This window comes from Carcharodon carcharias, chromosome 8 (assembly GCF_017639515.1).
Source record: "Carcharodon carcharias isolate sCarCar2 chromosome 8, sCarCar2.pri, whole genome shotgun sequence".
In the NCBI taxonomy this organism is placed as follows: domain Eukaryota; kingdom Metazoa; phylum Chordata; class Chondrichthyes; order Lamniformes; family Lamnidae; genus Carcharodon; species Carcharodon carcharias.
In genome coordinates, this window is record NC_054474.1 from 156,630,255 (window position 1) to 156,655,852 (window position 25,598).

The 25,598-nt window shown below is 44.0% G+C and overlaps 1 protein-coding gene across 2 annotated transcripts in view; it reads left to right on the top strand.

Moving 5' to 3' along the window:
* The first annotated feature begins 297 nt into the window (after window positions 1–297).
* Window positions 298–25,598, top strand: part of cfap157 (cilia and flagella associated protein 157) — a 28,325-nt gene continuing 3,024 nt past the window's right edge. Inside the window, exons 1-7 of one of the 2 annotated variants that reach the window (XM_041193267.1) lie at window positions 298–513; window positions 5,676–5,947; window positions 8,453–8,606; window positions 10,754–11,021; window positions 12,733–12,863; window positions 14,331–14,481; window positions 24,599–24,813. In XM_041193267.1, coding sequence (XP_041049201.1) covers window positions 338–513; window positions 5,676–5,947; window positions 8,453–8,606; window positions 10,754–11,021; window positions 12,733–12,863; window positions 14,331–14,481; window positions 24,599–24,813 — 1,367 coding nt within the window. In that variant the 5' untranslated portion in view covers window positions 298–337. Of the gene's footprint in view, window positions 514–2,821; window positions 2,988–5,675; window positions 5,948–8,452; window positions 8,607–10,753; window positions 11,022–12,732; window positions 12,864–14,330; window positions 14,482–24,598; window positions 24,814–25,598 lie in introns of those variants that run through there. The other variant, XM_041193268.1, reaches the window with a different exon arrangement.

Consider the following 25,598-nt stretch of genomic DNA (forward strand, 5'->3'; position numbering starts at 1 on the left):
CCACATGTGAATGGGGTAAAACAGTAAATTGTCATCAAGCACTCTGGGACCTCATGAAGATGTGAAAAACATTCCCGAAAAGCATATTTTTTGAACACATTGTTCATCCTATTGTTGCTAGCTCTAACAGGCGGATCAAAAACAGTCCAACCTTAACTGCAACTGGAAGCAATGTAAGACTCTGCAATCAGCCGCGCGTGGTCTGCTTCCACAATGCATGTGGTTACAGAATAGAGTATCGCGAGAGTTCACTGGCCCTGCCTCCCGCCCCCAACCCTGCGCTGTGCGTATGCGGCAGGGATAATCCGGTTGCTAGGGGAAGGCGGCTCCTAGCAACATGCGAGCGGTGCGGTCCCGGCGGGGGATGAAGGGACGGCAGAGCGGCAGCGGGGCAAACATGTTGCCCAAGAAGAGAGGCCAGCTGCCGCTTGATGATAAGCCAGAGCCGCTGACCGCCGTGGAGAGGGAGCTGTACATGATCCAGATCAAAGATCTGGAGAGCACAGTGGCCAAGTGAGTATGGGATCTGGACACGTCAGGGGGTGTGGACAGTCTGTCTATCCCTGGACACTGGACAGAACATAGAATGCGCTGTGTGTAAGGAATACAAAACTTGCCCCCCCCCCCCCCCCCCCCGCCTGGCCCCATTGCTAATGATAATGCCACCTTCTCCATTAACCAGACTCTGACCACCCTCCCCTCATATGGTGTCCACCCTCCCTTCCCTCCTTGTCGCTTCCCAAATCCATGCCCATTTTTTTTTACCGCAACTCCATTCATTCAGTTACCCCCTGCCCCCTCCCACAACCCCCAAAAGGCTCTCATCGAAGTTATTGCTGGGGGTGGGGAGAGAGGGACAGAGGCAAGTGCCTCGTGGCCATGTCACTGGACTAGCAATCCAGAGGTCCAGGTGAATACTCTGGGGACAGTGGTTCAAATCCCACCACGGCAGCTGGTAGAATTTGAATTCAATTAATAAAATCTGGAATTACAAAAGTGGTCTCAGTAATGGTGACCATGAAACCATTGATTGTCATTAAAAACTCATCTGTTTCACTAATGCCCTTTAGGGAAGGAGATCTGCCATCCTTACCCGGTCTGGCCTACAAGTGATTCCAGACCAACAGTAATGTGCTTGACTCTTAACTCCCCCCCCCTGAAATGGCCTAGCCAGCCACTAGGATTTGAACCCATGTCTCCATACCATTAGCTTGGATTGCTGGATTACTAGCTCAATGACAATAGCACTGTCTCACTCTACTGACAATGAAAATTGATGACATACTTTTGGATTATGTTGCTGAGGGACCAACATGTAGATGAGCAATAGGAGTGGGCCAAGGATAGATCCTTGGGAAAAACCACAGGCAACAAAAAAGGAGTGGGAAGAGAAATTGTTGTAGGTGATTCTCTGGCTACGAGTGGACAGATAAGATCAGAACCAGGTGAGCGCTGTTCCACCCAGCTGGATGACATTGGAAGAAGCTTCAGAGGAGGACAGTGCGGTCAATTGTGTCATAAGCTGCAGGCTGGTTGAGGAGTGAGCCCGGCAGTGGTGTGGACAGGAGTGAGCCGGGAGAGGTGGGGGTGGGGGGAGGAGTGAGCTGGTTGGGGTGTTTGGGGGGGTGGGTGTGGGTGGGTGGGTGGGTGCTGGGGGGGTGGGTCCCCCGGCTCACTCCTCTCCACACCCCTGCTCGGTGGGGGGGGAGCTTGGGGGGTGGAAGAGGGAGTAAGGGGTGGGGATTGACCACGTTAATGTGCAAAGGAGGAGTCTGTGGACTCAATGACTGCCTCCTGGGGAGCGAACTGAGGGTGGGCATGATAGGAGGGAATGGTGAGTATGAGAGGGGACAGAAGCATGTAGAAGGGTGGGGCGGTGAGAGTGAGTTGGTAGCGGTAGAAGGGATGACGAAAGTGGATGGTGAGGACTTGGAGCAGAGATGGACCTTCGGGGCAGGAAGGAGGAGATTAGTACGGGTGGGGGGTGTGATGCTCTGGAAGGTAGGCAATGTGCACATTCACCTGGACATCCTGGAAAGACACGAGTTCAGGTTGGTAGGTGACATTAGGGGGGTGGAAGTGATGCCAGGGGGGGTCAACAGTGATGGAAGGGGGAGAGGACATGGGTGACTGGGGGAGGGGAAAGGACAGGGAAGTTGAGCAAAAATCTGACTACGACTATTGTTGAAATCGAAAGTGAGCAGAGCCTCGTGATGGACGTGCACAGGTGCTGCATGGGAGTGCATTCAGTGGGTGGAGATGCAGGTCAGCTCAGATGGACAACTGAAAGAGAACCCCAGCAGGCAGCATTGAAAATGCTCCTGAAGTGGGATAAGCATGATGGATGAAGGCTTTGTGTGCATGGGAGACGCTCACACGAAACTCTGAAAGCCCTGCCACACAAACACTTCTCCTTCCAGAATCACTTGTAGTCCAGCTGCATTCAGTTGAACTGCTAATGGTGGGGGAATGCAGTGGGAGGACTTGCGAATCCTGTCAATGAAGCTGAAAGACACTCCACATTATTCAGTGAAAGTGAATATATTTTCAGATTATAAAGTGATGATGTGTTCACTTGTGCAACCACTTGTTATCGGAATTTCTTAACTTTTCTAGGTCTACCACTTCTTCTAGGTGCTGCCCTGACATCTGGAGACAGCCTGTGCAATGGTTGGCTGTTGCCTCTGATGACTTCAGCGTACGACCTCTGGAGAGCTGAGGCCTTGGGGGTCCTGGCTTGTTTTGGCTGTCCTCCTGTGGACCCGCTGCTCCCTCTGCAGTGACAGAGGACGAAGTTGAGAGGGTCACAGGCAAAGGGGACTCAGAGGGAGCAGACAGCTTCTGAAAATCCCGAGTGGATGAACCAGGGGTGTCCAGCTGTTGCTGCTCCTCCTTCCTTTGGGTGCCCAAGGGGACCGGCCTGACTCCTTGAGGGGAAGGAGAGACTGGAGGGATGTTGAGATGCCCCCATTTCCTTTATATGTCGGGTAAGAACTCACCCATGGCTATCATTGATGGAGTGCAGGTCTGCGCACATCTCCGTGTTCTGCTGGACCAGGGTTTCCATGACGTCTGCCATCCTCCCCATGGAGACCTCCATATGTGCACACGTGGGCACCACTTCTTCAGAGAGCAGGCGAATGCACTGCTCTGACTTGCATGCCACTCTGTTAAGGGCTTCGAAAAGCTCTTTGTGATTTTCCCCTGCCTTCTACTGACTCTTCACAGTGAGTTGGAAGGTCAAATCCAGAGGCTCGTAAACTGACTCACACTTCAGAAATGCCTCATCCCCAGCAGTCCTCCAAGTGCTGGGGAGCTCAGTTAAACCTGCCGCCTCCTGCTGCAGACACATGTCCGTATGTAAACCTGAGTCTGCTCTAGATCTAGGTCCCACCAAGGTCTTTTTCTCTGCGCTGGTAGAGGGTGTGGGTAAGCGCTGTGACAGGTCTTCCAGGCTGCTTTTTTCCAGCTCTTCAATGGAGGAGGTGACCTCTTGGCAGGAGCTGAGGGACTGGCTGGCTGAGGGTGTTAGTCACTTGGCAGAACTCTCTGTGAGCCAAAGTAGAAATATTTAGTGCGTGGGAGCAGAGTCAAAAACAGCCGAGAGAGCACTTACAGTTGCGTTGAGAGAGGGATGATGTGGTGCAGGATCCTCATGTGGGTATTCACCACTGACTTCACCATCACCGCAGGCACAGTCCACATCCTCACCTGTCAGTGCAATTTGGGCCATTTCACCCCCCTGGTCTGGGACCTCTCCCTGTATTGTGAGTCAGCTTCTGGAGAAAGTGTGAGCAGGACACATGGCACTGCGTGGAATGTTTGTGTGGCGAGCAGAACCATGGATGGGATGAGGACGTGAGCTCCAAAGGATATGAGCCTGATGGAGATGTGAGGGTGTGTGTGAGAGTTGGTGTGGCGCCTTGAGGTGTAAGATCCCTGTGGATGTGTGATGGGTTTGAGAGTGTGTGAATTGAGAGTGATGAGGTGATTGACTTACCCTGGCGGAACAAGTGAGAGCATTGATCTTCTTCCTGCACTGGATGGCTGATCTCCTTTGTGCTCCAGTGGCATTAGCCACTGCTGCCGCTACGTCCCAGGCCAGATTGGCGACTCTGATGGACCTCCTGCGGCCAGAGCAGGGGTAAAGGACAACACAGCAGCCTTCTGCTGTGTCCAGTGGGTGCCCTAGAGAGGTGTCACTAAATTTGGGGGCTACCATCTTCTCTGCTTTAGGGGCCATCTGCTGCCTGGAGCAGTCCTAGTCTGTAGACATGAAGTAGGCATGCATACTGGTGAACATTAAATATGGCACCCGGAGCGAGGAAGCGCTGAGGTCACGGTGGGGCAGAGTGAGCCCACCCGCCGGCGATCCAGATTGTTTCTCGTGAATGCATTATTAATAAAACAATATGGCGCAAAAACATGCCATTGCAGCCACCAGGTAAAATGTCTTTTTTCCCACCCGCTACCACGTTTAGTGCAAATCTGGGATGATTCAGCTCTGTAACACATTGAAGAAAAATGGAAATGTCGTATTAGGAACGTGTATTACAATAACTGTCACTTTGTATAAGGAATATGTAGCATGTGTGTAAGTAATTGCAGCAAAAGTGCAACCATTGTACTGTGTAAGGAATGTAACCGCAAAATTATGTTGTGTCATAAACCAAAACAGTTTGCAGTTGTTTATTGCTTTTAGCACAGAAAAACGTTACACAGAGGTTTAAGGGGTAAGACTGCTGAGACAGAAGAAATGTTAGGAAGGATGACAAAAAGCTTGGCCAAAGAGATCAAGGTGGGTCGTAAGGAAAAGTGGAAGGCGGAGAGGTTTAGGGTGGAACTCCAGAGCCTTCATTTATGGAACAAAGGCTTTGCATTAGAGAAGGCAGTCAGAAGAATGGAGTGCATGTTTGCAATGCTGGTTAACAAAAATAGGAAGGAGTGAGGCCATGAAGGGATTATAACACAAGGATCACGGTTTTAAATTTTAGATGTTGGTGTAATAGATATACAGTGTAATATTTGCATTTGTTCAAGCAGAACTTGGTGTGGGACTGCATACAGATAGCAGAGTTTTGAATTAGCAGAAGTTTACAGAAGGTGGAAAATGGAAGACTGGCTTGGAAAGCATTGAATTAGTCCAGTCAGGATGTGACAAAAGCATGGACAAGAGTTTCATCTCCAGATAAGCTGAGATCAGGGGAGGTGGTGATCTTACCAAGGAAGTAGCTGGCCTTTGTGATAAAGAAAAATTGGGATTGGGAACCCAATAGAATAGAAAAGAATATGTGGATGTTGAGTGTCATGATGTTACATGTAGTGCTCCCTAATGCCAATTGTCTGCTGTCACTTATTATCTAAGTTCAAAGGCTACTGGGACAATGTGCCTGATGCTAATGGAACTGTGTCTCTGTATGAATCTAGATAAATGGAAAGAGGAGAGGCTGAAGAGAATAATGGTAATTACTTCTGACAGCACCTAACTGCAGGCTGATAATGGCTGTGAAGTAATTAACACACATTTCTTGTGTAATTGTTCAAATTAGAATACCAAAAGGTGTCATATCCTTCAAATATTGTATAAAGACCATATCCCATAAGGATTACACAAAATATTGTCAATATTATTTGTATTGATTCTAATCAATGCATAATGGTGTGATACTATTAAGGTACCAGGAGAGATTAGATGAACTGGAAGTAACAAAAAATGACACTGCTGAAAAGCAAGAGCAGCTCGGTAAAGACTTGCACGATGTCATCGCCTACCTGAAGAAGGGTCTGAATCAGAAAATTGATGAGATTGCCGATCTGAACGACAAGATAATTGGTTTGAAACAAGCCAAGGACAATGAGAAAGATGCCTACGAAACTCAGCTGACGCATTTACATCATGAGTTTCAGGAAACTAAGGACCAGCTCACATCTGAAAATATGATTTTAGGTACAAAAGATGAGGGATTTGTGTTTAGTTTATTTACATCTGTAATAAAAAGTAATAATTTTCGTGGCATTTTTCAGACATAATTTTAATTGCATTAACAGGGAATAGCAGACAACCAAAGAGTAATCAAAGGTTAAACCCCAAGATTGTCATTAAACCAACGGTCAGGGATGGCGCTGTTGTTTGACATACTGACCTCTACCTGGCAAAAGTGCATTGCCAGCTCTTTGACGCCTCGTCCTGCTTCCCTCAGACCAAGACCCTGCCGCTGAACATCAAGCTCTGACTTCCCAGATTACCATTGACCTCATCTCATTGTGAGATTATCAAACTCATCCAACGCCACCTGCTACTTTCAACAATTTCCTGGCCCCAACTGTCTTACACTTCACCATAGACGTTCGCTCCCTCATCAGGACAGCCTTAGGTGTTCTCGGTTTCTTTCTTGAGTAGATCACCAACCAGTCCCCAGCCACCACCCTCCTCTGCCTGGCTGAACTTGTTCTTACACTGAACAGCTTCTCCTTTGAGCCCAAACAAAAGGTGATGCTCCGGGAACCCTTATGTGACATTTTGTTTGATGTATAGAGGGGAGAATTTTCTTCCCATCGGGGGGTTGGGCAGGAGCAGGAATGGGCGTGGGCAGGCGCGCAGCCGTATCGCCACCCATGATTGGCTGGGCGCCACCATTTTACGCTGAACGCTCCCTGTGCAGGCGGAGAGGAGGAGGGAGAGTCGGGGCCTGCGCTCTTTTGTGTATGCACGCGAAAGTGCACAGAAATCTCCCTGAGGCAAAGAGCTGCCTCAGGGAGATCAGTTTGATTTTTAAAAATTTTAATAAAGACAAGGAAAAAACTTAATACATGTTCCCTCATGTGACAGTGTCACATGAGCTGGGACATGTCAATGAATTTTATCTAAAAATTTTATTAAACTTTAAAAACCTTCATGAAACCTCATCCCTCCCGTGAATGAGGTTTCATGATAAATGCGAAGGCTGCCTGGGCTCTTCATCTGCCCGCCAACCTTAAGGTTGGATGGACAGCTCAGTTAAATATCTTAATTAATATTTAAATGGGCTTAAAAGGCCTTTGACAGCTCGGCAGGCGCGCAGCTGACTCTGGTGCGCGCCCGCCAAACTGAAGATCTGAATGATGTGCAGTGATGTCCGGACGCACGCCTGACCTCACCGCGTATCATTTTATGCATCGGCGAGCGGGCCCCGCCCCCACTTGCCAACCCCGAAGATTCTGGCCAGAATGTTCTTTGTTCCAATCCTACTCAGGTCCTCTCACTTGCCTCTTTTCAGGTACATTGATGACTATATTGGCATCATTTCCTGCATTTGTCTTGAACTTGAAAATTTCAGCAATTTTGCTTCCAATTTCCATCCTACCCTCACTCTCACATGGTCCATCTCCAACTCTTCCCTCCCTTGACTTCTCTATTTCTAAAAATAGACTGTCCATTAATAAAAACTATAAGCTCACTGACTGCACAGCAACCTTGATTACATTTTCTCCCACCTTACTTTCTGTAAGGACTGTATTCCATTCTCCGAGTTTCTTCATCTACTCTGTCGATGTCACCTTTCATACCAGCATTTGTGATATGTCTTTCTTATTCCTCAACCAAGGATCTTCCCCCACCCCCACAGGTTGACAGAGCCCTCAACCAGGTCTGTCCTATTTCCTGCACCCCTTCCACTCCCTCCCAGAACTGATAGGTAGGTGGTGCCATTTAATCCAGCGGGAGGTTGGTAGCTGGGTCCCTGCTGCCACCCAAATCAAATCAAATCAAATTAAGTGGGCTCAAAGCCCACTTAAGGGCCTCATCTTTCTGCTGCGGGAGACTCGCCATGCAGGGAGCACGACAAGCAAACCCATGCAGGGTTGCTTGCAGGCTCCCAGGGAGGAGTTCCTCGTTCAAAGGCACTCGGTTCATGATCAAGAGATTTGGCATTGGGAAAGGTGGGGGCCACTGACAGTACCCCCCCCGCCCTTTGCTGCTGAGCCCTTCCCCCGTGACCTTCATCTCACCATCACTCATCTGTAGAAACTAGACCTTGGGTGGGTGTCATACTGGCAGCAGCACTTCCTCTCCAGTGGTGCTGCCATTCAGTAAAGTTCTTGGCAGGTTGGACGTCCACCCTCAGGGTCCTTGATCCTGGGGAGGCCTGTTGCTGTCCAGTCAAGTGCCTGAGTGACACTTAATTTGGCAGGCCTTCACCAAAGGAGGTGACATGGGGGTCCTGTCAGCTCTCCAATGGGTGGGTGAGACCCCATGGCCTCCATTAAAGCCAGCCTTGGGTGTCTAAGAGCAGATGGGAGTGAGCAGTGTTGTGATATAGGGAAGTCTGGCAAAGCCATGAAGGGCAGGAAAACACAACTACTTATTACAAGTTCAAAGCCTGTTAAGGCAGATGTACGCTGTCCCACTAATCTAGCTTGTGGTATCATTTTATTATAAGATCGCTATTCTATCCTTTCCCCTCCTCTTTTACAGCTGGGAAGCTGGATGCCCTTGAGGAGTTTCGAGTTCAGAAGGAGGAATTGATGGCAAAGTTTGCTGCACTTGAAGAGCAGTTAAAGAATCAGGAGCATAAGCACAATGAAATTATTTATAATTTGGAGAGGAGGGCAGTGGTGGATAAAGATAGGTAAGAGCTTTCATTTTCTTTCTAGCTTTGCTTTCCTGTCCTGAAGGTGTTGAGTTTTGTTTTCCAGTGGTATCAGCAACCTTCCAGAAATCTGTTCAAATTGGCATTCTGCTTTTATAGAATCATAGAATGGTTACAGTACAGAAGGAGGCCATTTGACCCATCAAATCCATACAGGCACCCTGCAACAGCCATACAACTAGTTCCATTCCCCTTTCCTTTCCCTGGCCCTGCAATTTTTTTTCCTTTCATTATTTAATTTAGTTTAACTCTATTTTGTTTAATACCCTTTTGAAAGCCACAATTGGTTCTGCTTCCACCACCTTTTCAGACTGTGCATTTCAGGTCATTACAACTTTCTGATTAGAAAAAAGTTTTTCCTCATGCCACCTTTGGTTCTTTTGTCAGTCGCCTTAAATCTGTGACCTCTCTCGATTCTCAACCCTCCCACCAATGGGAAGAGTTTCTCCGTACTCTATCCAGACCCCTCATAATGTTGAACACCTCCATCGTATCTCCTTTCAACTTTCTCTGCTGTGAGGAAAACAACCTCAGCTTCTATCCACATAACTGAAGTCTCTCACCTATGGAACCATTCTAGTAAATCTTTTCTGCACTCTCTCTAATAAGCCGTTCACGTCCTTCCTAAAGTGCAGTGTCCAGAATTGGACACAATACTTTTGAACTCTATGCCTTCATTTATAAATCCCACTATCCTGTATTTGTTTTTAACTGCTTCTCAACATGATCCACGACATTCAACGATTTGTGCACACATACCCTGCAGGTCTCTTTGTTCTTGTGCTCTCTTTAGAATTGTATCCTTTAGCGTAAGTTGCCATCCCTCTTTCTTCCTAAAATGATATGAGCACAAATAGTGGGTGGTGACAAGCTACATGACCCTGGAGCATCGCAGCTAAATCAGATCATGTCCTCATCTGACATTTACATGCTAACACTTAACCAACAGGGCTTAGAAGTGAGAACCCTAACTAATATTTTCCTCTGTCCCAGTCAGTGATGTTGAAGCAAATTGCAGCACCGTTCCCATCACTCATAATTTTACAGTAAACTGCTAGTTTCACTTGAGAAGATCACAAGGATAGCTGGTGTAGTGTCAGTGTTGGTGCACTGGGGAGTTTTCACTTGTATAAATCCATGCTGTACCTGAGCTGAGACTGGTTGCCGAAAACAGGAAGAAGAGTTCCAGTTCCCACCATTGACATCCCACGGGGGGTTTGAGCCAAACAAAAACTAAAGTATTTATGCATTTCCCAGATACTCCACTATTTCTTTATCTTACACAATTTTCTCTTGTGTTTTCTGCTACTGTTTTAAAAACACTCCCCCGGAAATAAATGATTAAATAAAATGTGTTAAATGTGCTATGTAAATGCAAGTTTTCATTTAAAACAAGAAAACTGGATATTGTGAAAATACAAAGCAGGTCCATTAGCTTTTATGAAAAGAAAAGATAGTTTGATCCTATCAAGGCCTTGACATCGTTCCGAGGGTGCGATGGCCAGAATTGGACAGTATACACCAGAATTATTTATAAAGGTTTAGCATAACTTTCACTCTTTAGTATGCTATTTTATATAGCCAGGGATTCAGTGCCCCTGTATATGTATGAAAAATGCCTAATGCCTGTTTCAGGTGCACAGCCTACATATCTATGAGTGACCTAATAAAAATGACAATTGGCACACTTTTGCTCAGGATGAACATGCACGCACCACATGTCCTATTGGATCCTTAGTTGACCCTTTAGCACCTGTAAAACCAGTGCAGTACAATCCAGTTTCTAAGTTGTTGACTCTGATAGGAGGAGCAGTTCCACGAGCACTTGGCCCTCCTCCTTCTTGACCATTTGTCATGTGTGAGCCTTGAAGTTGTGTGTCAAAACATTATTTAGTGATGAGGGGCAATATAGGTGACACTAGTCCTGTCCTCACCCAATATCCACATGGGTGTTTTTCCAGCATGGATCACTGCACAGTGCTCAGGAAGTTGATCTTTTTCCCTTTCCTTAGCCCAAAGGCCCCAATTCAGTTGGAATAATTCAGCCACCTAGTGAAAGGACACCAACTGATTCAGCACAAAGGGGTTGAATCTGCAACTGTTAACCCTCTACATTATTCCTGTAGGTTAAAGAAGGAATTGTTTTCACGAGTGAACGCTGTAGCTGCAGAGTTCCGTCGCGTCTCAAAAAAGCAGGTGGCAGAGACGACTAAAAGGGCCATTCGTGAAAATGCATCCATCAGCAACCAGCTGGGAAAGATGTCAGAGAAAAGTGTAAAAATAATCAAGGAGAATGATGAGCTTAAATTAGAAGCAAAGAAGCTGTGGCGAACCATTAATCTCTTGGAGGAGAGTCAGAAAGAACTGGCCAAAAAGAATCTCAGCAACCTGAAGGTTTGGTATTCCTCTAGGAGGAGGTATTCCATAGAGTGTGGGGGTGGGGGTGGGGGGTTGTGTGTGTGTGTGCGTGCGTGTGCTGCTTAGTTTGCTCTAGCAATATCATGCATTTATGCAACACCTTTAACATAGAGAAATGTCCCAAGGTGCTTCATAATGGTGTGACCCTAAACCAAAAAAGGAGTTTTGGAAGGGTGAACATAAACCTGGTCAAAGACGTGGCTTTTAAGGAGGTCTTTAAAGGAGGGAATGGTAATCACAGTATCTGATTCACAGAAGTTGACCATTTGATCTATCATTCTTGTGCCAACTCTTTGAAAGAGCTATCCAATTAGCCTCAGAGTCCTGCAATCCCCCTCCACCCACCCCCTTCAAGTACTTATCCAATTCCCTTTTGAAAGAGACTATTCAAATTCACTTCTACCACCTTTTCAGAAATTGCATTCCAGAGTTATCTTAAATGTGTTCTCTGGTTAATGATCCTTCACCTAGTGAAAACAGTTTCTGCTTATTTACTCCATCAAACCCTTTCATGATTTTGAACACCTTATTAAATCGCCCCTTAACTTTTTCCGGTATGAGGAGAGCAGTCCCAGTTTGTCTAATCTTTCCACGTAACCGAAGTCCCTCGTCCCGAGTTCAATTCTAGTAAATGTCCTCTGCTCCCTGACCAAGGCCTTGACATTGTTCCTAGGGTGTGATGGCCAGAATTGGACACAATACTCCAGAATTATTTATAAAGGTTTAGCATAACTTTCATTCTTACTATGCTATTTTATATAGCCAGGTACATTTTTTAAACAGCCTTATCAACTTGTCCCGCCATCTTCAAAAATTCTGTATACAAACTCCCAGGTCTCTATGCTCTTGCACTCCCTTTAAAATTGTACAATTTGGTTTATATTGCCTCTCCTTCCTTATTCATCCTTCCAAAATGCATCACTTCACCCTTCTCAGTTAAATTTCATCTGCCATTTCCATAGTTTGTTATGTCATCCTGAAGTCTGTGACTGTTCTCCCCTCTGTTTACTATTATTCTGAGTTTTGTGTTAAATGCAGACTTTGAAATTATGTCCTGTATACTCAAGTCCAGCTTATTAATAGGCATCAAAAACAGCTGTAATTCTAATACCAATCCCTGGGGGATATCACTGTAAACCTCTCCCCAGCCCAAACACAGCCTACTTCCTGAACTTTAATCAATTTTGTTTCCAGGCTGCCCCAGTCCCATTATTCCCATGGGGTTCAATTTTTCTCTCAAATCTATTATTTGATACTTTGTCACATGCAACCTGCAAGATGCCAATTATCAGCGCCTTCCCCACTTCCAGTCAATATGGTTGAATACTGCACGATGGAACACATTTAACTATGTGTTTTTGAGGACAATCTACTTCTCAGTTTAACGGCCTAACCATTACACAAGTTTCCTCTCTCCAAACAACTGGAGTAACTTGTTAAAAACAAAAAAACTGCAGATGCTGAAAATCCAAAACAAAAACAGAATTACCTGGAAAAACTCAGCAGGTCTGGCAGCATCGGCGGAGAAGAAAAGAGTTGACGTTTCGAGTCCTCATGACCGTTCAACAGAACTAGCTAGTTCTGTTGAAGGGTCATGAGGACTCGAAACGTCAACTCTTTTCTTCTCCGCCGATGCTGCCAGACCTGCTGAGTTTTCCCATGGAGTAACTTGTTGCTTGAATTTTAGGTTATCCAAATGCTGACTGAGAAATGCAAACAGCAGCGGGAATCACTGGTAGACTGTGCACAGAAAGATAAGGTGGTCCCGCAACTTGAGTTGGACATCAAGAAACTCGAGGGATTGAATGAATCTCTAAGGTATGTGCAATCCAATGCTGTGTTTGTATAGGATTATGCCTGCTGATCTTCAAGAGGTTTGAATTGTTGACAGAATGGAGTCTCACCCAGAGTAGTCCCTGCTGTGATTCTTAACCAGTTTCTTTAGATATTTTGCTTGGTTTAATCCAAAAGATCTCTTCCATAATCAAGTCCTTGCTTCCCTTGAACTGTAGTGTGCCTTTACCTGCCTAACATGCAGGTCATTGTAATAGAAACATAGAAAGTAGGAGCCTGCTCCGCCATTCAGTATGATCATGGTTGATCCTCTATCTCAACGCCATACTCCCTCTCTCTCCCCATACCTCTTGATGCCTTTAGGGTCTAAAAATCTATGTTTCCTGTCTATTCAGTGACTTGGCCTCCACAACCATTCCACAGGTTCACCATCCTCTGCGTAAAGAAGTTTCTTCTCATCTCAGTCCTAAATGGCCTACACTGTATCCTGAGACTGTGACCCCCTTGTTCTAAACCGCCCCCCCCACAACCCGCAACCAGAGGAAACATCACCCTGCATCCAGTCTGTCCAGCTCTCTCAGAATTTTATGTTTCAATGAGATCCCCCTCATTCTTCTAAACTCCAGTGATACAGGCCTAGTCAACCCAATATCTCCTCATATGAAATCCTGCCATCCCAGGAATCAGTCTGTCGAACCTTCGCTGCATTCCCTTTGGCAAGTATATCCTTTCTTAGGTAAGGAGACCAAAGCTGCACACAGTACTCCAGGTGTGGTCTCACCAAGGCCCTGTACAGCTGTAGTAAGACATCCTTGCTCCTGTACTCTCACAACGAAGGCCAACATACCATTTGCCTTCTTAACTGCTTGCTGCACCTGCATGCTTGCTTTCAGTGATTGGTGTACAAACCCAGGTCCCCTTGTACATCAACATTTCCTACTCTATCACCATTTAAATAGTATTCTGCCATTTTGTTTTTCCTACTAAAGTGGATAACTTCACACTTATCCACATTACACTGCATCTGCCATGTATTTGCCCACTCATTCAACTTGTCTAAATTGCCTTGAAGCCTTTTAACACCCTTCTCATCACTCACGTTCCCGTCAAGTTTATGTGTCATCAGCAAACTTGGAAATATTACATTTGGTTCCCTCACCCAAATCATTGATATATATTGTAGCTACGTTATTTATAGCTGGGACCCAAGCACTGATCCTTGTGGCAACCCACTGGTCACTACCCACCACTCCGAAAAAAAACCATTTATTCCTTTCTGTTTCCTGTCTGCTAGCCAATTCTCAATCCATGCCAATCTATTAACCCAATCCTGTGTGCTTTAATTTTGCACACTAACCTCATGTGTGAGTTAAATAGAAACCTGATACTTATGTCATGTGCCTTCACGTTAAATAGGAGTTACTGAAACTTGTTTCTGAGCAGTTTTGTTCGAATATTACCTGCTCAAATCTCCTGTTATGTAATCTTCAGGGAAGAAATAACCTCTCTGAAGAAGCAGTTGGAAGCAAAGCAATCTCATTTGGAGAATCAGAGGAGCCTCATGGAACAACAGGAAATGCGCAGGAAACAGGTGGAGAAAATCCTATCCGATGCTGCCTATGCTTTGAAAGATGCTCTACAGGTAAGATAACCATTTCTGTTTTTTGAGAGTGAATTCAGTATTGCTGCTTTCTACTTACATATGCATGGTGCCCACTTTGAAACTTGGCATGTGACTAAGATAAATGCTACTGTGAGATTCCTCATACCCTTTTAAATGCCCTGTTATTTAATTAGTCACGTTGGTCATTTCTGTATCCAACAAGCTGCACCGTGGATTTCTACTATGTGTATCTGCACATGCTTTATTCATATCACAGGTATTTAATCTTGGCTGTACCAGGCTGTCAAAGTAAAGAGTAAAGAATTCCTAGTTGTATAGGGAAGTGCCAGATTTGATCCATGGTCAGAGTTAGGTTTCACTAGTTGGCCTTGGCCATGACGCTACATATGGCCTCAGCACCCCTAGCCTAAGGAAGGTTCCTACTCCTGGACACTATTAAGCAATTCCTGCAGAAATGTGTGCGTGGATGTGGGAGAAGGAACAGTATGAAAGAAGAGTCTTCCAGAAATCACTATTCAAGCTCTCAGCTTGGACTCAGTACCAAAGGGCTGCCAGGATCCAAGGAACCACATGATAGCAACAACTCAACTGCCTGCAGAAATAAAAAACAAAGATGAATTACTGTGTCTCCCTGTTGGAATGAGAACATGAATTATTCAACTCAAAGTCTTTCTCGAGTTAATTTATAATCGGAGCCATCTGCAATTTGGTAACTGTGAAAGGCCCTCGCGAGGTTAAAGGCTAATACAGCTCGAGCGTGCTTCTTGTACTCCCAAGTGTGCACTAGCCCATAGTGCAGTTTCCATTAAGCAGAATATAAGAAACTGTTGTGGTAAATTTGAACGTGTAGTCACTTGCATACTTGAGCTGACCCACTTTCAAGTTCATTTTCCTCTGCCTCCCTCCCTGCCCTATGAGTTAGGGTTTCCTTTTCACTTTAACATTGACCATCTTCATATCTTATACAAGAATGCAACAATTGCTAGATTTTAGCTGTTGTGTTGCATAACTGGAATCCAGCTCTGTGCTTCATATTTACACAAAATAGTTTGCAGCTGTTTGGAAGAGTATCAATAAATAAACATCTGGAAGACAGAGGACGAAGGGGCGGTGTTTGATTTGTCTCTCTCTTTCTGCACACCATAGTCATTACAGTAGAAAGGATTTTCATTCATTAACCCTTGAGGGGTATGATAGCATGATGATTATGTCACTGGACTAGTAAACCAGAGGTCTGAATTAATGATCTGGAAGAATCAATTCTAATCCCACCATGGCAGCTGAGGAATTTAGAAAGAAGTAAACATGCTTTTCATAGCTACCAGATGACTCAAAGCGCTTTACAACCAATGAAGGTCTTTTGAAGTATAGTAATGTATAGTGTAATGTAGGAAATATAGCAGCCAGCTTGTACACAGCAAGCTCCCACAAGTAGCAATGTGCTAACAACCAGATGATCTGTTTTAGTGTTTTTTTAAAATTAATTTATGGGCTGTGGGTGTTGCTGGCTAGGCCGGTATTTATTGCCCATCTCTAATATTGCCCTTGAGAAGGTGGTAGTGAGTTGCGTTCTTGAACCGCTACAGTTCATTTGGTGTAGGTACACCCACAGTGCTGTTAGGGAGGGAGTTCCAGGAATTTAATCCAGCAACAGTGAAGGAACAGCGATATATTTCTAAGTCACAATGGAGGGTGGGTTGGAAGGGAACTTGCAGTCGGTGATGCTCCTGTGCATCTACTGCCCTTGTCTTCTGGATGGTAGCAGTTGTGGGTTTGGAAGGTGCTATATAAGGTGCTTGGTGAGTTCCTGCAGTGCATCTTGTAGATGGTGCACAATTCTGCCACTGTGCATCGGTGGTGGAGGGAGTGAATGTCTGTGGATGGGGTGCCAATCAAGTGGGCTGTTTTGTCCTAGTGTCAAGCTTCTTGAGTGTTGTTGGAGCTGCACTCATCCAGGCAAGTGGAGATTCCATCACACTCCTGACTTGTGCCTTGTAGATGGTGGACAGATTTTGGAGAGTCAGGAGGTGAGTTATTCGCCACAGAATTCCTAGCCTCTGACCTGCTCTTGTAGCCAGTATTTATATGCCTAATCCAGTTCAGTGTTTGGTAAATGGTAACTCCCGGGATGTTGATAGTGGGGGTTTCAGTGATGGTAATGCCATTGAATGTCAAGGGGTGATGGTTGGATTCTCTCTTGTTGGAGATAGTCACTGCCTGGCACTTGTGTGGCATGAATGTGACTTGCCACTTGTCAGCCCAAGCCTCGATATTGTCCAGGTCTTGCTGCAGTTGGACATGGACTGCTTCAGTATCTGACTCATGCAAATGGTGCTAAACTTTGTGCAATCATCAGCAAACATCCCCACTTCTGACCTTATGATGGAAGGAAGGTCATTGATGAAGCAGCTGAAGATGTTTGGGCCAAGGACACTATCCTGAGGGACTCCTGCAGTGATATCCTGGAACTGAGATGATTGACTCCAACAACCACAACCATCTACCTTTGTGCTAAACGGGACTCCAACCAGCAGAGAGTTTTCCTCCAATTCCCATTGACTCCAGTTTTTCTCCTGCACTTTTCATTGAACCAGGATTGATCCCCTGGCTTGGTGGTAATGGTAGAGTGGAGGATATGCCGAGCCACAAGGTTACAGATTATGGTTAAGTACAATTCTGCTGCTGATGGCCCACAGTGCCTTATGGATGTCCAGTCTTGAGTTGCTAGATCTGTTTTAAATCTATCCCACTCATCACGGTGGTATTGCCACACAGCATGATGAAGGGTATCCTCAATGTGAAGACGGGATTTCATCACCACAAAGATTGTGCGGTGGTCACTCCTACAGATACTAACATGGGCGGATGTATCTGCGGCAGGCAGGTTGGTGAGGATGAGGTCAAGTATATTTTTCCCTGTTGTTGGTTCCCTCACCACCTGATTCATCAGCTGGGGGAGGGCAGTACATGGTAATTAGCAGAAGGTTTCCTTGTCTTTGTTTGATCTGATGCCTTGAAACTTCATGGGGTCCGGAGTTGATGTTGAGGACTCCCAGGTCAACTCCTTCCTGGATGTATACCACTGTGCCATCACCTCTACTGTAGGGATGGTGATGGTGGTGTCTGGGTCATTATCTATAAGGTATGATTCCGTGAATATGACTATGTCAGGCTGTTGCTTGACTAGTCTGTGAGACAGCTCTTCCAGTTTTGGCACAAGCCCCCCCAGATGTTAGTAAGGAGGACTTTGTAGTGTCAACAGGGCTGAGTTTGCTGTTGTCATTTCCACTGCCTAAGTCAATGCAGAATGGTCAGTCCAGTTTCATTCCTTAAAGACTTCGTAGCAGTTTGATACAACTGAGTGGTTTGCTAGGCCATTTCAGAGGGCATTAAGAGTCAACCGCATTGCTGTAGGTCTGGAGTCACTAGGTAAAGATAACAGATTTCCTTTCCTAAACGACGTTAGTGAACCAGCTGGGTTTTCAATACAATCGACAGTGGTTTCATGGTCACCATTAGACTTTTAATTCCAGATTTATATTGAATTAAAATCTTTGAAGATTCGAACCTGGGTCCCCACAGCATTACCCTGAGTCTCTGGATTACTAGTCCAGTGACAGTACCACTATGCCACAGCTTCCCCTCGAATGATTGAGGGATAAATATTGGCCAAGGACACTGTGGAAAACTCCACTGCTCTTCTTTGTAATAGTGGCATGGGATCTTATACACCAACCTGAGAGGGCAAATGAGGCCTCACTTTAACACCTAATTTGAACATAAGGAATAGGAACAGGAGTACACCATTTGGCCCTCGAGCCCACTCCGCCATTCAATAAGATCAGGGTTGATCTGCTTGTGTTTCAAATTTCACATCCCCATCTAACCCTGAAAACTTTTGATTCCCTTGCCTAACAAGAACCTTTAAAATATTCAATGACCCCACCTTCTGAGGCAGAGAATTCCAAAGTTGAAAAACTCTCAGAAAGAAAAAAATTCTCCTCATCTCTGTCCTAAAAGAGCGCCCCTATTTTTAAAACTGTGCCCCTTAGTTCTGGACTGACCCAGAAGAGGAAACATCTTTTCCATGTCCACCTTGTCAAGGCTGTTCAGGATCTTGTATATTTTAACCAAATCACCCCTCACTCTTCTAAACTCAAGCCCAGTCTGTTCAACCTTTCCTCTTAAGCCAACCCACTCATTCCAGGTGTCAATCTGGTAAACCTCCTCTGAACTACCTCCAATGCATTTATATCCTTCCTTAAATGAGGAGACCATAACTGCAAACAGTATTCGAGGCACGGTTTCACCAATGCCCGGTAGAACTGAAGCATAACATCTTCACTTTTATGTTCAATTCCTCTTGTAATAAAGAATAGCACTCTATTAGCCTTCTTAATTACTTGCTGTACCTGCATACTAACTTTTTGTGACTCATGTACCAGAACACCCAGATCTCTCTGCATCTCAGAATTATGCAGCTGTTCTCCATTTAAGCAGTATTCTGCTTTTTTATTCTTTCTGCCAACATGAACAACTTCACATTTTCCCACATTAAACTCCATTTGCCAGATCTTTGCCCACTCACTCAACCTAGCTATATCCATCTACAACCTCCTCATGTCCTCTTCACAACATACTTTCCTACCTATTTTTGTGTCATCTGCAAACTTAGCTACCATACCTTCACTCCCCTCATCTATGTCATTAATGTAAATTGTAAAAAGTTGAGGCCCACAGTCCCCTGCAGGACTCCACTCATCACATCCTGCCAATCGAAAAAAGACCCATTTATGCTTAACCTCTGCTTTCTGCCAGCCAGCCAATCTTCTACCCATGTTAATATGTTACCCCCTACACCATGCGCTTTTATTTTCCGTAATAAGCTCCGAAATGGCACCTTATCAAATGTCTTTTGGAAATGCAAGTACAGTACGTCTACAGGCTCCCCTTTATCCACAGCACATGTTACTCCTTCAAAGAACTCCAATAAATGGGTTAAACATGATTTTCCTTTCACAAACCATGCTGACTTTTCCTGATTGCCTTGAGCTCTTTTAAGTGCCCAGCTATAACCTCCTTAATGATCAATTCTAACAACTTCCCCATGACAAATGTCAAGCTAACTGGTCTATAGATTCCTGTTTTCTGCCTCCCTCCCTCCCTTCTTGAATAGAAGGGTTATATTTGCTCCTTTCCAGTCTGATGGAACCTTTCCAGAATCTAGTGAATTTTGGAAAATTAACACCAGCGCATCTACTAGCTCATTAGCCACCACTTTTTAAGACTCTTGGATGTAGTCCATCAGGACCCAGATACTTGCCATCCTGCAGTTCCATCAATTTGCTCAGCACTGTTTCCCTAGTGATTTCAATTTCACCAAGTTCCTCTCTCCCTTGCACCCCTTGATTTGCAGCTATTACTGGAATGATTTTGGATCCTCTATAGTGAACACAGAAGCAAAATATTTGTTCATTTCTTCCGCCACTTCCTTATTATCTACTATTAACTCCCCACTGTCACTCTCTGGAGGACCAACACTCACTTTTCTTACTCTTTTCCTTTTTAAATACCCGTAGGAACTCTTGCTACCCGTTTTTACATTTCTGGCTAGCTTCCTCTCACATTCTAATTTCTTTCTCCTGGTTAACCTTTTGGTCATTCTCTGCTGTTCTTTATATTCTGACCAATTCTCTGGCCTGCCACTCATCAATGCACCTGTGCAGCACTCCATCAGTACTGCACTGGGAGTGTCAGCCTTGATTTTTGTGCTTAAAGTCCTCGAGTGAGATTTGGACCCAGAATCTGCTGACTCAAAGGCAAGAGTGCTACCAACTGAGCCACAGCTAACACAAATTAAATATACCTGTAATAAAAAGCTAATTTATTAAGTTATTGCACACAATCACAGAATGGTTACACTACAGAAGGAGGCTATTTGGCCTGTCATGTCTGTGCTGGCCCTCTTAAGGAACAACTCATCTAGTGCCATTCGCCCCCACCCCCTCCCTGTAGCTCTGTGCATTCTTCCTTTTCAGATTGTAACCCAATTCTCTCTTGAATGCCTTGACTGAACCTGCCTCCAGCACACTCTTAGGCAGTGCATTGCAGATCATAAACACTTGCTGTGTGAAAATGTTTTCCCTCATGACCCCATTGCTTCTTTTGCCATTTACCTTAAATTTGTGTCCTTTGGTTCCTGGTCCTTTTTACCAATGGGAGCAGTTTCTCCCTATCAACTCTGTCCAGAGCCCTCATGATTTTGAACACCTCTACCAAATCTCCCCCCCAACCTTCTCGTCTCCAAGGACAACAATCCGAACGTCTCCAATCTATCCATGTAACTGAAGTTCCTCATCCCTAGAACCATTTGTGTGAATCTTTTCTGCACCCTCTGTAATGCCTTCACATCCTCCCTAAAGTGTGGTGCTCAGAATTGTATGTAATACTCCAGTTGAGGCCGAACCAGTATTTTCTACAAGTTTAACGTAACTTCGTGGAAAAACTCAACAGGTCTGACAGCATCTGCGGAGAGGGATACAGTTGACGTTTCGAGTCCGTATGACCCTTCATCAAAAGTAAGACATATAGAAATGAGATTAAATATAAGATGGTAGAATGGGGTGGGACAGGAGAGCTCAATAAGGGGCCAGTGATAGGTGGAGGCCAAGAAGAGACAGTCTGATGAAGGGTCATATGGACTTGAAACGTCAACTGTATCCCTCTCCGCAGATGCTGTCAGACCTGCTGATTTTTTTCTAGGTATTTTTGTTTTGATTTCCAGCATCCGCAGTATTTTGCTTTTAACATAACTTCATGCTTGTGTACTGTGTGCCCCTATTAATAAAGCCTAGGATGTTGTATACTTCCCTAGTACTTCTTACTAACAGAGAGTAAACTTTCTCTTTTTATTCTTACCATTTCAGATATAGTAAAGCTGAATTTAAAAAAAGTAGCCTAGACTTTAAGTGCAGAAGTCCTTTTGTGGCAGTAGTCAATCAGACCTAGTATATTGTATTCAGTAAGAAGTGTACTGAAATGGCTTTTCTTAGCTGTTTCAATACATATCACACTACACAGCAACCAGTACCTTGTGTCCATGTTGCTATTCTCTTTGGTTCTGTCAAAGGGTCATGAGGACTTGAAACGTCAACTCTTTTCTTCTCCGCCGATGCTGCCAGACCTGCTGAGTTTTTCCAGGTAATTCTGTTTTTGTTTTTGTTTTGCTATTCTCGGCATTGTTTTACTGTGTGAATTCCACTTGGTGCTAGCTGTCTCCTTTATTGGGTGTCAAAGACCATAACTGGAATGGGGTGAATATTACCAGGTTGCTCGTTTTCTTGTTTGAGATGATGTGTGTTTGTTGAGGATACTCTTCAAATAACTCACTTTTTTTATTGTTTTACTCCTACACAACCCAGGAACAACCTTGTGGTTTTCAGTTCGCTCTTTCACTCTGCCTGTTTGTGAGAAGGGGTCAAAGGGGGTTTCCTTGCTGGTAATCATCTTGTAAGCCACATTAACGATCCACATTCTGCAGCTTAATAAAAATAACTACACACTTTTATGCTTGCTCTCTCATTTCAAAACAGTTTATATATTGCATAACTTTGATTATTTTAGTATTTTCGCTGATTCTTTATTAATTTTTCAGCCAGAAGTAATATTGACCATATGCTTTTAAGGTTTAGTCCTCTTGTTCTGGGTTCTCCCACCACAGGAAGTAGTGTCTCTGGCTCTATTCCAGCAAATCCCCAAATCGTCTTAATGCCTTGTTCATATCACCCCTTCACCTTCTATACCAAAGGGCCATGTCACATTTATGAGGCCATGTCCTCCTCATTTAACCCTTTAAACCCTGGTATAATTCTGGTGAAATTGCTCTGTACTCCACTGTGGCCACTATATCTTCATTGAGGTTCAGTATCCAAATGGGGCCTGACCAAGGCTCTGTACAAATGAAGCATAACATAATAACTTTACTATTCCAAACACCTCGAGGTAACGGCAAACATTCCATTAACCTCTTTGATTACTTTTTGTATCTGAGCACCAGCTCCTACTGATATGTGCACATGGAGATCTAAATCCCATTGCTCCCCCCACAGCTCCTAGCAGGTATTCAAAAAAAATCTGATTTGCCTTTAGTAGATCCAAAGTGAATGACCTCACACTTCCCCACATTGAACTCCACCTGTCATAGTTTTACTCACTCATTTAGTTCTGTGTCCTTTTGCAAAAATCCTCCTCCCATCCAGATAATTTAGTATGCCCCCTAACTTTGTCCAAGTCATCAATATATATTTGGTAAAAGGCTGAGGCCCTACTACCGATCCCTGGGAATCACCAGGCTACAATCACTTGCATGGAATCGTATCAATTTGTAGCAGAAAATTCCACTTTCTTACCTTTTCAGTGCAAAGAAATGTTCCTAATCTTTTTAAAAAATTTCTTTTGTGGTTTATTTTAAGTTCATCACTGTCTCTTCTGTTTCACCAATGTTTGCTGAACAAGTGTTTGCATCTGTCTATCAGATCCCATTGAATTCACTCCTCCATGCTTAATAATGAGATTGTATTTTGCCACCCTTTCATGTCCTCCCTCCTCCCTACTACCATTCTACCCAAAAAAGTAAATAAAATTCCATAACAAAAACAGAATTACCTGGAAAAACTCAGCAGGTCTGGCAGCATCGGCGGAGAAGAAAAGAGTTGAAGTTTCGAGTCCTCATGACCCTTCGAATGAGGACTCGAAACGTCAGCTCTTTTCTTCTCCGCCGATGCTGCCAGACCTGCTTAGTTTTTCCAGGTAATTCTGTTTTTGTTTTGGATTTCCAGCATCCACAGTTTTTTTGTTTTTAAATAAAATTCCATTGCTTCCAAAGTCACGGGAGGATGCAAATCTTTTATTTGTTGTGCAAATACTACAAACTCCATTGTTCATCAGTAAAACCTGTTAGTGCCACCAAGTGAAAGATTGTACATTGCCTTTTTGAAAAGGTGGCCTTTATTTACTCAGATGCTTCATTTCATCTGCAAACTACTTTTTGATTGCTAATTAACATATTCATGCTACGCTCTTGTCTGTGCTCCTTTATATTAACGCAGAATAAGTGAATGGCTGTATTAACAAAACAATGTTGAAATTTAATACTGTGTCACCTAGCGAAAAAGTGAAACCCTTATGGTTTTCTCTCTTTCACTCTAATCCTCTTTACTGTGCCTCCAGAAAATGAAAGAACCTGCTGTCAGGTCTCTACTAGGCTCACTGTGTAACTGGCTACTGCAGCAAGAGTGAATTATAACTCTGTCCCAACTTTGATTTGTCCTGGTCCTTGTCCTGAAGTTTGCTAGAAACTTGGCTTACTGATAGCTGTGGGAACAAGGCCATATTCTTAAACTTTAAATAAAATGCAATAAGATGAACTCTAACTTGATATGTCACTTAGCATTCAGGATTATTTTTCTTTTTTAGCTTACGCCCTTCCTGTTCTAAACCCAGTGGAATGGGGTGATTGTGAATTGGCAGCCCGCCTTGATTTTTATTCCCGTTGAAGTCATTCTGATATCTCATAAGGTTAATGCCATCCCCCAGAGAACAGTGAGGCAACTAGTTCATCCATCCTGGTTTATAAAGAAAAATTTGTACAAATTCTGGAAACGTTGCTAGCTACAAAAATATGGACACTTGAAATCTAGTCAGTAGATTGGTGTTAATTAACACTGTTAATTTGTAACCTGTCTAAGGAGTCAAATCCTAAATTAATCTCACCAAATTTATGTATTTTCAGTCAGTTATCTCAGCTGTAAATTTACAATCCGCAAGAAGTTAATGCTGAATCACTGTGATATTACTGAACGGCCTTGGTTATTTATTTTGTCAATTAACCCTATCTGCTAATTACTTGCAATCTCAATGTTTTAAATGACTCAAAGGTTAATAAACAATCATTGTCTGATATCTTTGATAATTGGGTAAGGATTTATCTGGTACCATTGATAAATATTGTTGCCCGGGTATTTATCCCAATATTTTTACTTTGAAACCCCAGAAAACTGTTCTTATGAACATCTCTAGAATTGGGATGGATTTATTCTTGAGCATGTTCTGATTGTGCAGTGCCCTTTCTCTGCAGGACAAAACAGAATGTGTGGATGAAGCCTTTCCTACTACCAATCTAGAGAAGACGGATTTGGAGGTGCTGCTGTACACTCAGCGCAGTCAAATGATGCAGAAACTGCTGCTATTACTGAACAGTGCAGCCATACTCGGACTTGGGCCTTCGCTGGGGGAGTTCATTAAAGACAAGCTACCTCTCTTAGAACACAAACCTCCAAACCTGCAGGGGAGGTATGTAATATGCAGAGTAAACAAGGAGCAGCTTTTATCTTGCTAGAATTTGCTGTCTGCATTTGTTCTGTTATTTTGAAAACATATTAATTGATTTAATTACCCAAAGGTGCTCTCATTTTAAAATTCTGAATCCTTCCAATTTTCTTCCTCACCCTGAAGCTTCTGGGTCATGCTGGATTAGACCATTCTCTGTACATGAACCAATACTGTGAAAATCAACTGCCTTACTTTGCTCTGGGGAAGGCAAACAGGCTTCACTTAGCACTTAACATGGTTTCTAGCAACAGTTACTGGTTAGTTACGAACTGGAACTCTGGGTCATTTTATTTGAAAGCTTCTGAGCTCAGAGTCACTGAGACCAGTTGTAGCAGTCTAATTTCTACTTCAGCTAATTTAGCACGGACCAGGAATTAAATACATTCAGTTCCACATTAGGTACCTAACTTTACCAACTGAGATGTCAGGGAGAACACATGCAATTCTCAAAAGAAAATCAATGTTATGTGTTACAACTGACGATCATAAGTGACTCTAAGGAAATAGAGTCTAATTTACTTCTAATTTACTATATGGTTTTATTATGCTGTGCATATAAAATTTAAACTTACTCTCTGAATTAAAGGCCCACAACTTGTGGTAGGAATGACCCGAAACTGCCATCGGCCACCATCATTATTCCTCTGAAACTGACAGCAGCTACTGGAATCCGCACATGCACATTTAAACATGGAAATCCAGAATTTGCAGTCAGTGATTCTATGTTTCGCTATAGGGTGCGCTGT